At 33.8% G+C, this 14,191-nt stretch overlaps 1 protein-coding gene across 8 annotated transcripts in view; it reads left to right on the top strand.

Annotated features, from left to right (window-relative positions):
* CLOCK (clock circadian regulator) overlaps positions 1–14,191 on the top strand; it is a 105,177-nt gene that overhangs the window by 43,397 nt on the left and 47,589 nt on the right. For all 8 annotated transcript variants that reach the window (XM_015597565.2, XM_025040271.1, XM_006922512.3 and 5 more), the window contains 3 exons: positions 5,373–5,462; positions 7,734–7,793; positions 11,506–11,654. In XM_015597565.2, coding sequence (XP_015453051.1) covers positions 5,416–5,462; positions 7,734–7,793; positions 11,506–11,654 — 256 coding nt within the window. In that variant the 5' untranslated portion in view covers positions 5,373–5,415. The remainder of the gene's footprint in view (positions 1–5,372; positions 5,463–7,733; positions 7,794–11,505; positions 11,655–14,191) is intronic.

Here is a 14,191-nt window from a genome sequence, read left to right as displayed (position 1 = left end):
GAGTATATGGAGTTCAGGTTAGAGAAAAAAAAGGGGAGAAAGAGAAGGGAGTTTTGAGAGAAAATGAAATTTAATTGTATTGTTTGCCATCTTTAACTAGAAGTTTCTTATTCTCCATCGAAGAGTATATGGAGTTCAGGTTAGAGAAGAAAAATTTACTGAAGAAAGTCACTAAATTTTGCTGTATGATATTTTAGATACCTGTAAAATCTGTTGACATATCAAAAAGGTGGTTGACATACGACTCTGAAGCTGAGAATCTGGTCTAGGGGTATGGATTTGGGAGTTAATGGCATAGATACTTTTAGAGTCATATGTCTGGATGAAATTATCTAGGAAGTGTACATAGATTGAAAAGGATGTATTTTTAGGATGCGCCAATGTTAATTAGAGGAGAAGGAACAGCCAGTGAGATGGGTGGAAAAGCAGGAAGGTGTTCTGTCACAGAAGCCAAGAAAAGTGTTTAATAAATAGAAGTGGTCAGTTATATCACATGTTACTAAGATGTCAAATAGAGAGTAAAGCAGCCATTAGATTTAGCCACGTCAGTAACACTGATAACTAATGTGAGTGAACCATCTCAGAGTGTAAGGATGAAAGCCTGACTAAAATTGATGGAGAATAAGAAACTTCTAGTTAAAGATGACAGACAATTCAATTAAATTTCATTTTCTCTCAAAACTCCCTTTAAGCTGAAGTAAAAGGATTTGTACAGAAGACATAACTTCACAAGGATAAAGAGAATGGGAGAGGAAACAATTGCAATACAGTTTTAGAACCAGAAAAGCAAAAGGAAGTGTGATAACTGTCTTATAGATCCTAGAATCCCAAGCCAGCTGTGGGAATGCTGAGAAACAAAGTTAGTAGCACTGAAGAACTCCTAAAATGTTCACGAATTGTTTAAGCATTCTTTACTTCTGCAAATAGGAATGATGGTGGGACTAAAAGCAGGACAATTTGTTGCAAGTCTCTTTAAGAGGTGTTTCTACTCCATAGATCGTTTTTCTGATTTTGAAAACCCAGGCAACTACCTCTTCCCTATCACAGCAGAAGACTAGAGATTTATTCTCTAGGAAGAATAAAATAGAGGGGTATAAAACATAGTTAAGAATGGGGGTACCATATTAAAAATAGGGGAATTAAGAACGTAGGCTACTGGATTTTTATGATTTTCAGTCAGTAGTTTAGAAGATTCTTCTCTGGGAATTATGAACAGCCTAATCTGAAGATAATGACATTAAGAATTCCCCCAAAGAAATATTCTAACCTGATATTCCTACAGTTAAGTTCATAGTCAGCAAGCCCTGTCACACAGACTTTCAGTGATCTTCTTAGTATCCCACTCTTAAATATGAACCTGTGACCAGGGATCACTAGACAATTTAGAGGAAAGCCTTGTTGTGAGAGTCCAAGACCATACCAAAAGAGAAAATGCCAAGTTAGGGGAAATTGAGACCAGGTTGGCAGGTAAAAACGGAAACAAAACACAAAACTATCATTTTAAGGATAGACTTATGTTGCCTCAAAAAAAAACTTACCTTTCCATGTGTCCTTTGTTGGGCAGTTATTATAGAAGGTACTCAACAAAAATTGACTACAGAAAGATGAAGCCATATCAGAAACAGGGAATGCAACCTCAGTAGAGTCCCGGGAAATCACAGGATGGTAATGAATAGTGATCCCAAGATTACAGCTGGTCAGTTATTGAGAGTATCCAGCTCCAGTTGGAATAAGTCAGAAGGTGCTGAGAGAAATGGTTGCAAGCAGTGTAAATTGGTAGAATGTGTAATGTGTTTTAAGATACTAAGAATAAATTTAGATAGAGAAGAGTTTGGGGCTCAATCGGTGATAAGTATATAGAAAACTAGGTTAAAATAATTTTTAACTAGGGGAAACTTAGAAAGGGAAAGTAATTTTAGTATACTATATGGCTCAGCTGTGATTTGTATTAACAGAGTAGTAATCATGTTACCTCTGAATATAACCACCTAGTAAAATTATGATGTTGAGAATTTGGGCAAGTGTGCGAAGGTAAGGATGAGGGGAGTCAGAGCTAAATTCTTATTTTTCTTGTGGAATTCAATAGATGTTGCCTAAAAACAACACTACTGAGAGCAAAAGCAAACACTTTTAATAATTACATTGAGACAACTCAAAATGTGACTGTGTAGGCATCTTATCTAAAACAGAAGAAATCAAGTAACAAAGATATTAGGGATAAGGAATTAACTACTAAAAGAAACAGATGAAAGTAGGAAGTGGGGATCAGAGGACTCCTGATTTTTTAGTGTCTTATAAAACTAGATACTTTATGAACATGTACACATTGGTGAAAATACCAAATTTTAAAATAAGAGAATGGAATTAAAGATATTGAAATAGCAGCAGTGTACAACTCACAATCAGTTTTCTTGTGAAAGGAGAAAAGGGGAGCAGCACCTGAAGGGGGTTGAGGTTAAGGAAGTTTTTGTATTTTGTTTTTTTAAGGTAAAATACTAAGATGTTGATCAGAATAATCCAGTCATAGAGGAGAAATTAGTGATGTAGGAATGCAAAACCTTGGGAGGTGACAGTAGATGGGTTTCAGAGAACAAATAGTATGTCATTTGATACTGCACAGTTTATTTTTAATAACTGTTATTTTATGTATAAGGGCTCTTTCCCAAAGTTTGACTGCCAGGCCCTGAGATTTACTGTTAATTATGTATAATGTTGCATACTGAATTAAAAACATATCTGCTTCTGTATTTGGTACAGTTTGAATTGTTTATAGTTTCTTAGTTACTAATATCTCCCCATTTGTTTTAAAGCTTGTTTTTAAACTGTTTATAAAAGACACATGCTGCCCTTGCCCTCCATTGTTATAAAATAGTAAAGTGGTGCTTACTCAGCTGGGAAGTCCTATCACTGAATGACTTTGAGCTCTGATACTTTATTTAAAGGAGCATTTGATTCCTAGCTGTAACTTGATCTTTTATAATTTAATTTGTGAACTTTAGATTCCAGTGGCTTAACTGATCTTTTCCGACATATTGCATATTATATTAGCCTATTGTAAATATTTAAGAAAAAATACTTAATAAATTAATCTATATTAGACTAAATACTTGAAATTCCGTGTGGTGTGTAGGGACATCACATGTCTTCTGTAACTGAATTCTTAGAATCCATAGCATGTGCAAGTGTGACTCTGGCTAGTCTTTTTGTACTGAAAGTGTGAATTGTAGGGTAGTCCCCACACAAAACCTTTGGCTGTTTCCCCATTATCACTTTGTTTTGTTAAAATTAATTTGACACCATTTAAAAAAGTCAAGAGGAATCTTCTAACAATTGCTCTAGAGTACTTAGGCCTATTTCACTTCTTTCCTTATCTTTTCCTTAAATATAACATGTCTCTATCAGTTGGCTGGAAAAGTAGAGATAAAATATTGGTCTAGACTGTTAGAGATATAGTCTTACGTTGTTCAGTTAGCTGGACAACAAACGTTTGGAAGACTATTGTTAATAACAATAGTAAAATACCTTAATAAAGCATCAGTCTGTGTCTTCTAAACCATTTTGTGTTCGCTCTTATAGTTCAGTGTGGCCCTTCCTATAGTCTAAGCCCTAATTCTTGAGATCCTTTTTTTATTTTCTAGTTTGCTCTGTTTTACCTTTTAATAATTAAAAAATATATATTCAGTGCCAAATAAGGCTTAGATCTGGCCTTTAAACTGAAACTGCTCTTTTTTAATTCACCCAAATTGGCTTTGTTACCTTTGCATTGTTCTTTTTATTGTAGTCGTAGAACCAAACTCTATTATTACTCTGATGATAAGTACATCTTTTGGACCAGAGGGCTGGGCTGTGTGTACTTAGGTGATCTTCTAACTCTAAAATTCTGTAATTCTGTGTTCCATCTGCTGATGTTGCCCCAGACACTTAAAATCAGTATTTTATCCTAGTTCTTTTTAGTTTTACCTCTGACTCCCCCACTCATTTTCTTTTAAAAACTCTTAGTCTTTCAGTCTCAATTCTACAGCCATAACCACAATGCAGCATCATTTATCAAAGGTTATTGTCTCTTGCTCTCATGAATATACATTTGTAAATGTTAACTATTTTAGAATCTCATGTTCTTAGAACATCTTTAATCTCTGGTTTAATTAGAGTTACACATTAATTTACGCTATTTTCTAAATTTTAAATAAAAATGTAGTTAAAGTAGAATATTTTTGTGCTTCATAAATGTTAGGATATTAAGATTAAGGTGATTTTTCAATATTTCACTTATGACTGACTATAGGACAAAGTATCATATATAAACAAAACCTTTACACTTTAGATTCTATATGGAATATAGAAAGACAAATGTTAGGCTTGTGATTCAGTTTTAAAGCAGTAAATTTTAATTCCTTTAATGTGGGTATGAGACTTTTAATAATAAGGCTTTCTCTACTTGACTTGCTTTCACCCCTCTACCAGTCCTATTCTCACTTTAAGCACTAGTGATTAAAACTTTAGTTGTAACATGCCTAGATTCTTCTCTAAAGAAAATGCTAAACCTCTTTAACTTTTACAAATATGGTGCTCCCTCATCTCACAAAGGCCTGTCTGTGCCTTTGCAAAGTGCTCTTCGTATGGCTTATAATCATTTCAACTATACCTCTTCTGTTCTCTAGTCTATTTCTCAAACTTAAATGGTCATAGAAATCATATGGAGACCTTGTTAAAATATATATTTTGTTTCGGAAGGACTAGGGTGGGGCCCAAAATTCTGTCTCTTAACAAGCTCACAGATGTGTCTGATGCTGATGGTCTCTGGACCACATTTTTAGTAACAACAGTCTAGTTAGACTATCTGGCAAACTCATTGTTATCAAAGATATTTCCTCTGACCCCCCTGTATACCATCATTATCCCTTTTACTGTAACTATTTAGGTATGTATCTCCCCATCCAATTCTAGATTTTTACCTATAGGGACTATGTCTTTCATCTTTGTATTCCCAAAGCTTATCATACTACTTAACAGAAAATAGGCTTGCAGCAACCATTTATTGCTGACTAGATGGTGGTATTTATAGTTACAGCCTATTTATAGTTACATAGTCTAATATATATAGTGAATGTTAAGCATAGCTTTTTAATTTTTATTATTTTATAGTAGAAAGAAAATGAACCTCAATTTTTTCCCCAGTAGTCCTTTTTTAGAAGGGAAAAAAACCTCAAATGTGCCCCAGCTAAAGCTATTTACTTGAAAATAATGTTCTAGCCTTTAGTACAAAGATATTTTGAAGTCTCTATAACAACATATAGTGTTTCTCAAGATTACTTTGTTTATAGGATGAATTTTTTTGAAAACTAATGACTTTATTTTTCTTTCTACCCAAGGAGAAGTACAAATGTCTACCACAAGACGAAAACGTAATATGTTATGTTGTTTACCGTAAGCTGTAGTAAAATGAGCTCAATTGTTGACAGGTATGTTATTAGAGACTCTTATTTTGAATTATATAAAGCTTTTTGAAAATTCACTATTAGAGTAACGGTCTATATCAAATTGATAAAAGTAGTTTTATGCTTAAGCATAATTACTATTGCATTTAATTTCTGTATTGAGCAAACATAATATAATAATAAGTAATGTATATTGTCTAGAGCCAAAGTTAACAGTGTTCATGTTCTAAGTGGGTCTTTGAACTATAAGTTTGGGTGATGTGGTGAGAGCTGCTCTGAAAGAAATTGTGACAATTACAAATGTTTCTTTGGTACCTTCTGGAATCTTCTATCTCTTTATCTCTTGTCCTTTCCCCCCTTACTTATTGGTGCTAACTCCATCTCATTAAGCATGTTAGCATTTGTAACTGTTAAGAGGTAACTATAATTAGGATTTCATTAGCTGAAATTACAATCTTTAAATCTTACTCTTGGGAAAAGGATAAACCACCTGTTTCTTTGATTTTAAAACCTTTTTTTTTTTTTTTTTTTTTTTGCATTTTAACATCTCTGACAGTGGGATTCATCTTAAAATTGGCTTATTACAGTTTAATTGGTAACATTTTTTTTCTTAGCAGCACATAAAATATACTGACAAGTCTCATTGTTATGTGTCTTAAACTTGATGAAATACAGAAACATTTTTAAGCTCCTACTCTTTAACCTCACAATCTATGAGATTTTACAGGTATGGGAACTATAGGTCAGAGAGGTTGATAATGTGTTTAAGGTCACACAGTAAGTAATGAGTTGGAATTACGACCTGTGTTGGTCAGTCTGACACTAAAGTTTCCGTGCTTTTATTGTAGTGTACTGTGTGATTCTTTCAGGGGTATTCTTTAAGAGTTTTGTAGCTGGAGTTATATATAGAAGTGACTTTTGATGGCTGGGGGCAGCTCTTCTCCCTTTCCTATGAGATAAACAGTGAAGATACATAATATATTAATTATGTTCTTAAGACCTGAGGGGCAAGGAGTTTCCTTAGAGAGGCCTACTTATACCAGTACTTAAGACCTGAGGGGCAAGGAGTTTCCTTAGAGAGGCCTGCTTATACCACTGCCATTGATTTGGGCTATGCCATAGTTTCAGGTGGGATCTATGTGTAGTCCTCTCCACAGAAAAGATTTTTCTTCACTGCATCTGAGAAATTAAATGTGATTTGGGCATTATACTTCTCAATGATTGCCAATTCCCATTCTAAACAATAAGACATCTAGTTATGACATCTCTATATTCAGACTTAAAGCAGTGATTCTTAATATGAGTTCATTATCTCTCCCGAGCATGGGAAAAGTTATGAACTCTCTCCTCAATAAAATGCATATACATACCAAAGTTTTCATAAATTTTAGTGTGTACTTAGAACTCCAAAAGTCCATACATGGACCTCTATGATGCAAAATTTACAGATAATCTCAGTAATGGGTCCACCAGGTACTTTATAAGCCTTTATAAGCCACAGACTGATAGTGAATACGTGTAAAATCTCATAAATCACCTGAAACTTCTTAATATCGCTCCTCAGGTTAAGGGGTTAGCCACCGATGCTCTTGATTTCATTTGCTAGAATGTTCTTTCCTAGGTCTTCCCCAAATCAACCTTTTCTTGTTACTTAGATCTTAGCTCAAATGTCGCCCCCTCAACAAGTCCTTCCCTAACCACTCAGAGCAGAGTAACCACCCCACAACTAAAACATTACTCCTTTTTTTAAAAAATAAAACTTACTGTTGTATATTTTTGCGTTGATTTATTTCTTTCTGCTAGAAAATAAACTGTAGGAGAGCAGTGGCCTATATGTCTGGTTAACTGCTCTGTAACCATCCCCAGAACAGAGCCTGGCATATGAGTGCTAATCAACTATGCTATTATAATTAAAAATAACTTCAAGTGAGAATCATTTTATATAATAGCAAAAAGATTGACTTTTTATAGGTTTCACGGTCACTAAAAGTTCGAAACAAGATATCTAACTTCTGATTAAATTAAATTCTAATTTAATGTTATGTATATATTACAGCTAAAGTAAGCAGTTTTAAAATCCACATTTGTAATCAACTTTTAAAATATAACAAAAAACAACTAAACTTTAATTTTATAATATTTATTAGAAAACAGGTTAGTGTTATGAGTTTGAATTTAAGCATTCACTACAGAAACTCTAGGATATAACTGATTTGATTCACATGTCATTTTAGTATTGCTGTTGCTTGTGGAGTTGGCTCTTATTTTCTCTATTCACTTTCTTTTTTCTTTTAGAGATGATGGTAGTATTTTTGATGGGTTGGTGGAAGAAGATGACAAGGACAAAGCAAAAAGGTAGTTCAATTTAAGACGTAAAATAGTAAATAGATGAATAATAAGTAATTGTAATAGTAACAAATAGTAAATCAGTGATTTCCAAAAGCTATCTGCCCTAAGAACTTAGATATAGTAGTCAGGTGGAAGAGCTTAGAATATCAGTATGCAGTTAATAAATAAAATGATCCTGTAAATGTGCCCATCTCATCAAGTCATATTATGGGTACATAGTATTTACATGATGTCACTGGAGATGTTAATCTTCATCACTTAGCTGAGGTTAGGGTTTGCCTGGATTCACCATTGTAGTTACTGTTTTCCCCTTAACCTACTCTAGTCTTTGGAGGCAAGTTATTAACTGTAGCCCACCTTCAGAGTAGGGATGGGGGTACTTAAGCTCCAACTCTACACATATTTGGAATTCTGTAAAAAAATTGTCTCTCCCGTTTATTTATATCTCTATGGATTCATTTATTTTATACTTTGGGCTGTACTTCAGTGTCATTTATCTTGTTGCTTAAATTGTTTCAACTTTGGTCATTGGGAGGTCTTTCAGGGTTGGCTTCTGTGTCCTTTGACATGCCTCCAGTCTCCAGTAGAAGGGAAAGTAGATGATAGAGGGAGGGAAGAATTGTTGGAGTGGTGTTATCAAGTAGGTGAGGGAATGAGATTTAGAACCATGATGGTGATGGTGAGGGCCTTGACCTTAAATAGGAGCCTTGGCAGCTAATTATAGTATTAGGGGGGAGGGTTCAGATAGCACTACAGCCAAGTTTGTAGTCATTCAGAGTGAGCAATAAATACTTTGTTTTTTTCTCACCACATTGAACTATCTGGGTACATAGACAGTGGTAGAGAGTATTGTAGTATTACTCACAGATACAAAGGATAAACGTAATAAGTGATAGTTCTTAAAGGTCTATATTTAGCAAAATAAAAGGAACTGGGATAAGAAAAGTATTCATAACCACATAAATTGCTAAATGCTTTAACAAATTATTAAAATTAAGATTTTGAGGAAAGCTGTGCAACTTTATTCAAGGAAATAGGACACTCCCTGTCTTCAGTCTAGTGGAGGAAAGTTCATATAAAATACTTCAGAGTAGAGATAAAGTCTCTAAGATGGGAATAATCAATCTTGCCTGAATTAAGAGGCAGAACTCTAAGGAATTGACTTGGACAGTCTTAACGACGAAGTTTATAGATGGATAAAGTGAGCTAAGGGTGTTCTGTTTGCAAAGACTCTGAAGGTCTGATCGTGTTTTTAGGGAACCAGTAGTACTGTTACTGTGGAAAACCCTGGAGAAAGAGAAGGACCCTCTTAATGATACTGTCAGAGTTAAACGGACCACACTGAACTCTGACTGAAAACAATGAGTTAAAGACCTTAGTGTTGAACCCAGAACAAAGGGAGTTTTGTACCTATCTGAAAAATTAAACATCTGTGACCTGTTATCAGTGAAGTCATTCCAAGGGCTATGTATGTCCAACCTGAATGTGATATGGAAATAAAGTTTTCATAAATTGATGTGATCCAGTGGTAGAGTTGGTAACGATATTTGATTTCTATTATTTTCTTCCCCTGGAATCAAAATGCCTGATTCGAATTATTACTTCCTAGTAGCTATATGACTCTAGGCATGTTTTTTATGCCTGAGTTGTCATACCTGTAAAATGAAAAAATAATAATAATAATGATAAAGTCTACCTCTTAGGAATTAAATGAGATTTCATAAAAATTTACTAGTGCTTGGCAAATAAGTATACAACAAATATTTGCTATTTTTACCCCCTATCTAGGTGTTCAGATATTTCATATATGCTAATTCTCAGATGCTTATTTTTTATTTACTCTTTTCTAGAGGAATATAACTAGATACATAGATCTAATGCTTCTCGTGTATGTCCTTTAAAATGTCAGGCCATTTCACCAGACCTAAATTCTCCCCAACCATCTGTCCACCAAAACCCGTATCACACGTTATATTTCACACTAACAAATCACATTATCAGTAACTTGGGAATCGTCTCAGATTTCTCTTTTGCTTCTCCACTCCAAACCAAATCTGATTTACTAAGAATGATAGTTCTGCCTCTTAATCCTCGAACCCACATTGCTTTGTTAACACTGCCACTGCCATGGTTTATAGGCTAGGATATTGCAGTTGCTTCTTAAATGGTCATCTGACTTTCAGTCTTGTTTGGCATACAGTAAGTTTTTAGTATTATTTGCTAAATGAATTTGTTTTGCCAAGCATTGAGCCTTTCATCAGTCCTATGCCAGAGCGGTCTTATTAACAAGCAGTTCTGTTCATGTCATTTCTTTTCTTAAAGCCTTTCAGTGCCTTCCCATAGCTTTCGGGGTTAAAATTCTTTAATGTAGCATAAAAACTTCATCCTTTTTTTTTTTTTTTTTCAGTACTTATTATTCTCACCTACCCCCTAACTCCAGAGTACTTGGGCACTGTACACTTGGGCTTATATACTAGCCACATTCACCATGCTCCCGCTTGTGTTTTTCATCTTTGTACAAGTTTTCTATGCCTAGAATGCCCTGCATGTACCCTACTACCATCCATTTCTCACACAGTCTCCATGACTCTACTCAGTACGCTAGAATGCCATCCCTGGTTCCCCTGAATTTCCACAGGAATTAGGTAAATTTCTTGAAAGGTCTTGTCTTTCTCTAGTATCCTTAGCCCTTATTAACATAGTCTCTATCATTATAGCAAGTACCCAGTATTTGATAAGGAAATCAGTAAATATCTATCATGTTTCTTAAGGGATTTATACAATTGTATTTTTTCCTAGTACTAATATCGAATAAATACTTGTTCTTTACAGAAAAGCAAATCATTAGAATAAAATTACCCTCTGACCTTTTGGGAAAGAGGTATACTTTGCTTAAACAAAAACAATTCTAAAATCTGACTTCACAAAGCAGATAATTAGAGATATAGAATGGTTAATTGCTCTATAAATAATTGTATTGTTTTTACTTGTCTCAGAGAGGTCTCAGTGCAGCTGTTTGTTTACTGGTTACTGCATCACATAGAATATAGTAATTATTCATTTAGCACATAGATTTTGAATGCTTACTGTATGTTAGATTTATGCTTACATGCTGAGATTAAAAAATTTGAGATTTAGTATCAAGGAACCCACAGCCTAATGGAGGGACAGATATGGAAACATTATTTAGCTCTGTGTTGGAGACTAGGATATAGAATTAAAGAGGAAGAAGATGTGGGTAAGCTTGAGGGCAGGGAGATTCTCATTTTTAGATTTCTGTTTGTAATTTAAAACTTACAGCAAATGGATAACTTTTTCTTACTCAATAATTTTTAATAATTTGTGTATGTACATTTTATGTAGTTTTGCAAAAGTGTATCTTGGTAATATTCATAATAACCTTATGAAGGAAATACAAATTCTTGGTAAATATTAGATTAAATAAAACTTGAGATTTTTAATGCAGTTTGTCTTTTTGGCGTTTTCATAAAAACATGTATGCCAGATGCTTAATTTGTAGAATTTTCTTTAATGATAAACTGGGAAGAAAAGTTATTGCCCAGATTAACTGTATATTACTGGTAAACTAGGAGATAAATATTTATTACCACCTACATTGACAAAAGTACTTACTGTGTGGTTGTATCCAAATTGAGCATTATATTAAACTATTTGTTTAATTAAATAGATTGAAAACTACTTTTTTTTATTTCATCAGAGTATCTAGAAACAAATCTGAGAAGAAACGTAGAGATCAATTTAATGTTCTCATTAAAGAGCTGGGATCCATGCTTCCTGGTAATGCTAGAAAGATGGACAAATCTACCGTTCTGCAGAAGAGCATTGATTTTTTACGAAAACATAAAGGTAAATTTTTAACTTTGTAAAATGGATTTTTTAAAAAATAAGACTCTCTATTAAAGCATAATGTGATAGAATCTTGGCGGTGATGGTTAGGATTGGATGCTTCCTAACCTTTTTTAAGAGAAAGAAATCAGTTGCTTTTTAAAAGACTTCCTGGTATGTTCTTTCTTTCATTCAACAGACATTTATTTAGTGCCTGCTATTTCCTAGATTCTTGTGGTGCAGGGTAACAGTCCTGGCCCTCAATTAACTCAAGCCAAGAGAAACAAACATGTAAACAGCTAATTACAGTGCAAATAATATAAGGGGTAATGTGCTTGTAAACCTTAAACTTGCTATGAGAATACAGGAAAGAATGCAGGGAAGGCTTAAAAATAGTTGATTTTTCAACAGATTCTTCTTTTTAGATTTAGTAAGAAAAACAGCATTTCACATGGAGAAAATAGAATGTGCAAAAGAGAAGCAGAGAAAGTTCAGTGTAACTAGAGCATAGTTTGAGTTGGAAAGTTATGGGCATATTTGAAAGACAGGTAGGAGCCAGATAGTGAGGGCCTTATATGTCATTTTTAAAAAGATTGTTTCAGTATATATCTAGGAAATAAACATTATCTTTAAAATTGATTGTTTCTTAATCAGAAAATTACTTTGACTAAAGACATCATGAAAAGAAATTTTAAGGAATATTATTTTGGTAACAGATAATAGATGGAAAACTTGTGAAAGGATATTTCCTTTTTCAGATGCAAAATAAACTGCAAAACTTCATTCAGTGGTACACGACTAGCCTGATTTATGCTCCACCACATGAAATTATTTTTGTCCATTGCACTAATGCCATTACCCCCCATCTCCTCTGCCACCAATAAAGCAGTAGTTTTTTCTTATACCTCATCCTCTTCTATATGTCTGAAACACTGGAAAATTGAATGCATCCTCCACTGGCTTTCTTTCCCCTTGGCCTCTGTTATAATGCACTTCATTCACTTACTCCTTCCTTACTGAAACTACTTCTTCGTCCTCTAAATGTAACATTTCTCAAGATCTTATCTTTTATTCTCTTGCCTTCTCTACACTCATTCCCTTTGTTATCTCATTTAATAACTTCAACTGTTTTCTCTATTAAACTACTAAATTTGTGTTTTGAGATGCAAGCTTTTCAGTCTTTTATTTCCAGATAACTTCTGGATCTTTCTTTTGCATATCCTCAAACTCAGTGCTTCCAGAAATGAATTCATTTTCTTTTTCTCTAGTCACCTCTTTGTCTCAGCTTTCCTTTTTATATTTTTATACCACCAATTTTTCAGTCTCCTAGGACTCAAACCTGAAAAGACTTGGATTTTTTTTGTCTTCCTTAGTACTGTATCATAGTCAGATTCTCTTGATTCTTCTCTAAATATGTCAATATTGTCTTCATTTTTATTGCCACTATTGTCATTATGTTTTACCTCTACATATAACATTCTCACTACCTCAGTGTCCCTTATTAGGTAACACACTCAGCCCCTCAGACATTGTAAGAGTTCAATAAATGATTGTTGAATGAAATGAAATAATATGCATCCTTTTCCCCCTGACAGTTGAGGATTAATTTTGGCATTTAGTAGGTTGGGTTTTTGTTTTTGTTTTCAACATTGGCTATAATTCTCACAAAAATAAAATCTACCTGAAATTGAAAGGGAATTCTTAATATAATTATAATTATAAAATAAGCCTGTGTCAACTACACTTGATGGGATTTGTTTGTGGGTTTTAATCTTTTTTTCCTGAATGTATATAATTGATGTAAATTTGAAAAGTATGACTATTCCACAATTAGTAGCTAGACTTTTTAGTTACTTTTCATTATGCTAGTACAGGCATTTTTAATATGGCAAATTTGGGGTGACACTGCTACATTTATGTAACTGGTAATAGAAAAAAACACCTTAGTTCATACTTTTTACTGCAAAGTAGCGCATATTTTATGGAGTAAAATCTATGATGTAGATTTTTATTTTTCCTGCAGTTAAAAATGAAAATGTCTGCAGTTGAAAATGGAAAAACATTTGTCACTTGAATGGTTCATGTCTGATCATTTATGAATAGCTTTCTCATAACTAAATCCATTAGTAAGTAGTACATTGCAAAGTAAACTTAATAATGTTGTTAAAATGTGTATCCTAACCCAGAGATCTCCATTTTTTGACCAGGTGTCTGCCACTAAAAATATGCAAGGAGACACTAAGCAAAATCACTCTGGGATTATTACTATAAAGTTTTTGCCCCAAATCTTAATTTAGTCCCCTTGATTAATTAAGAATAGAGCACCTCAGACTGGGAGGTACCTTTCTGCCTTGCCTGGCAGTAGGCAGGCAGTCCTAAAATCCTCTTTGTTAGAAACAGACTTAATGACCTCCTTGGCTTCTTTCCTCCAGGCTTATGTCCTTATGTCTGCTCTATGTTCTACCACTTGAAAGGCAAGGAAAACAAGAGGAAAAAGAATGTCTTCCTAATGCTTAATCTGATCCGCTTGTTCTGATTCTTGTTAGTTATTGTGTCAA

Source organism: Pteropus alecto, unplaced genomic scaffold, assembly GCF_000325575.1.
Source record: "Pteropus alecto unplaced genomic scaffold, ASM32557v1 scaffold57, whole genome shotgun sequence".
Taxonomy (NCBI): domain Eukaryota; kingdom Metazoa; phylum Chordata; class Mammalia; order Chiroptera; family Pteropodidae; genus Pteropus; species Pteropus alecto.
Note: the sequence above shows the minus strand (reverse complement) of the source record. Positions and strands in the feature narration are given on the sequence as shown.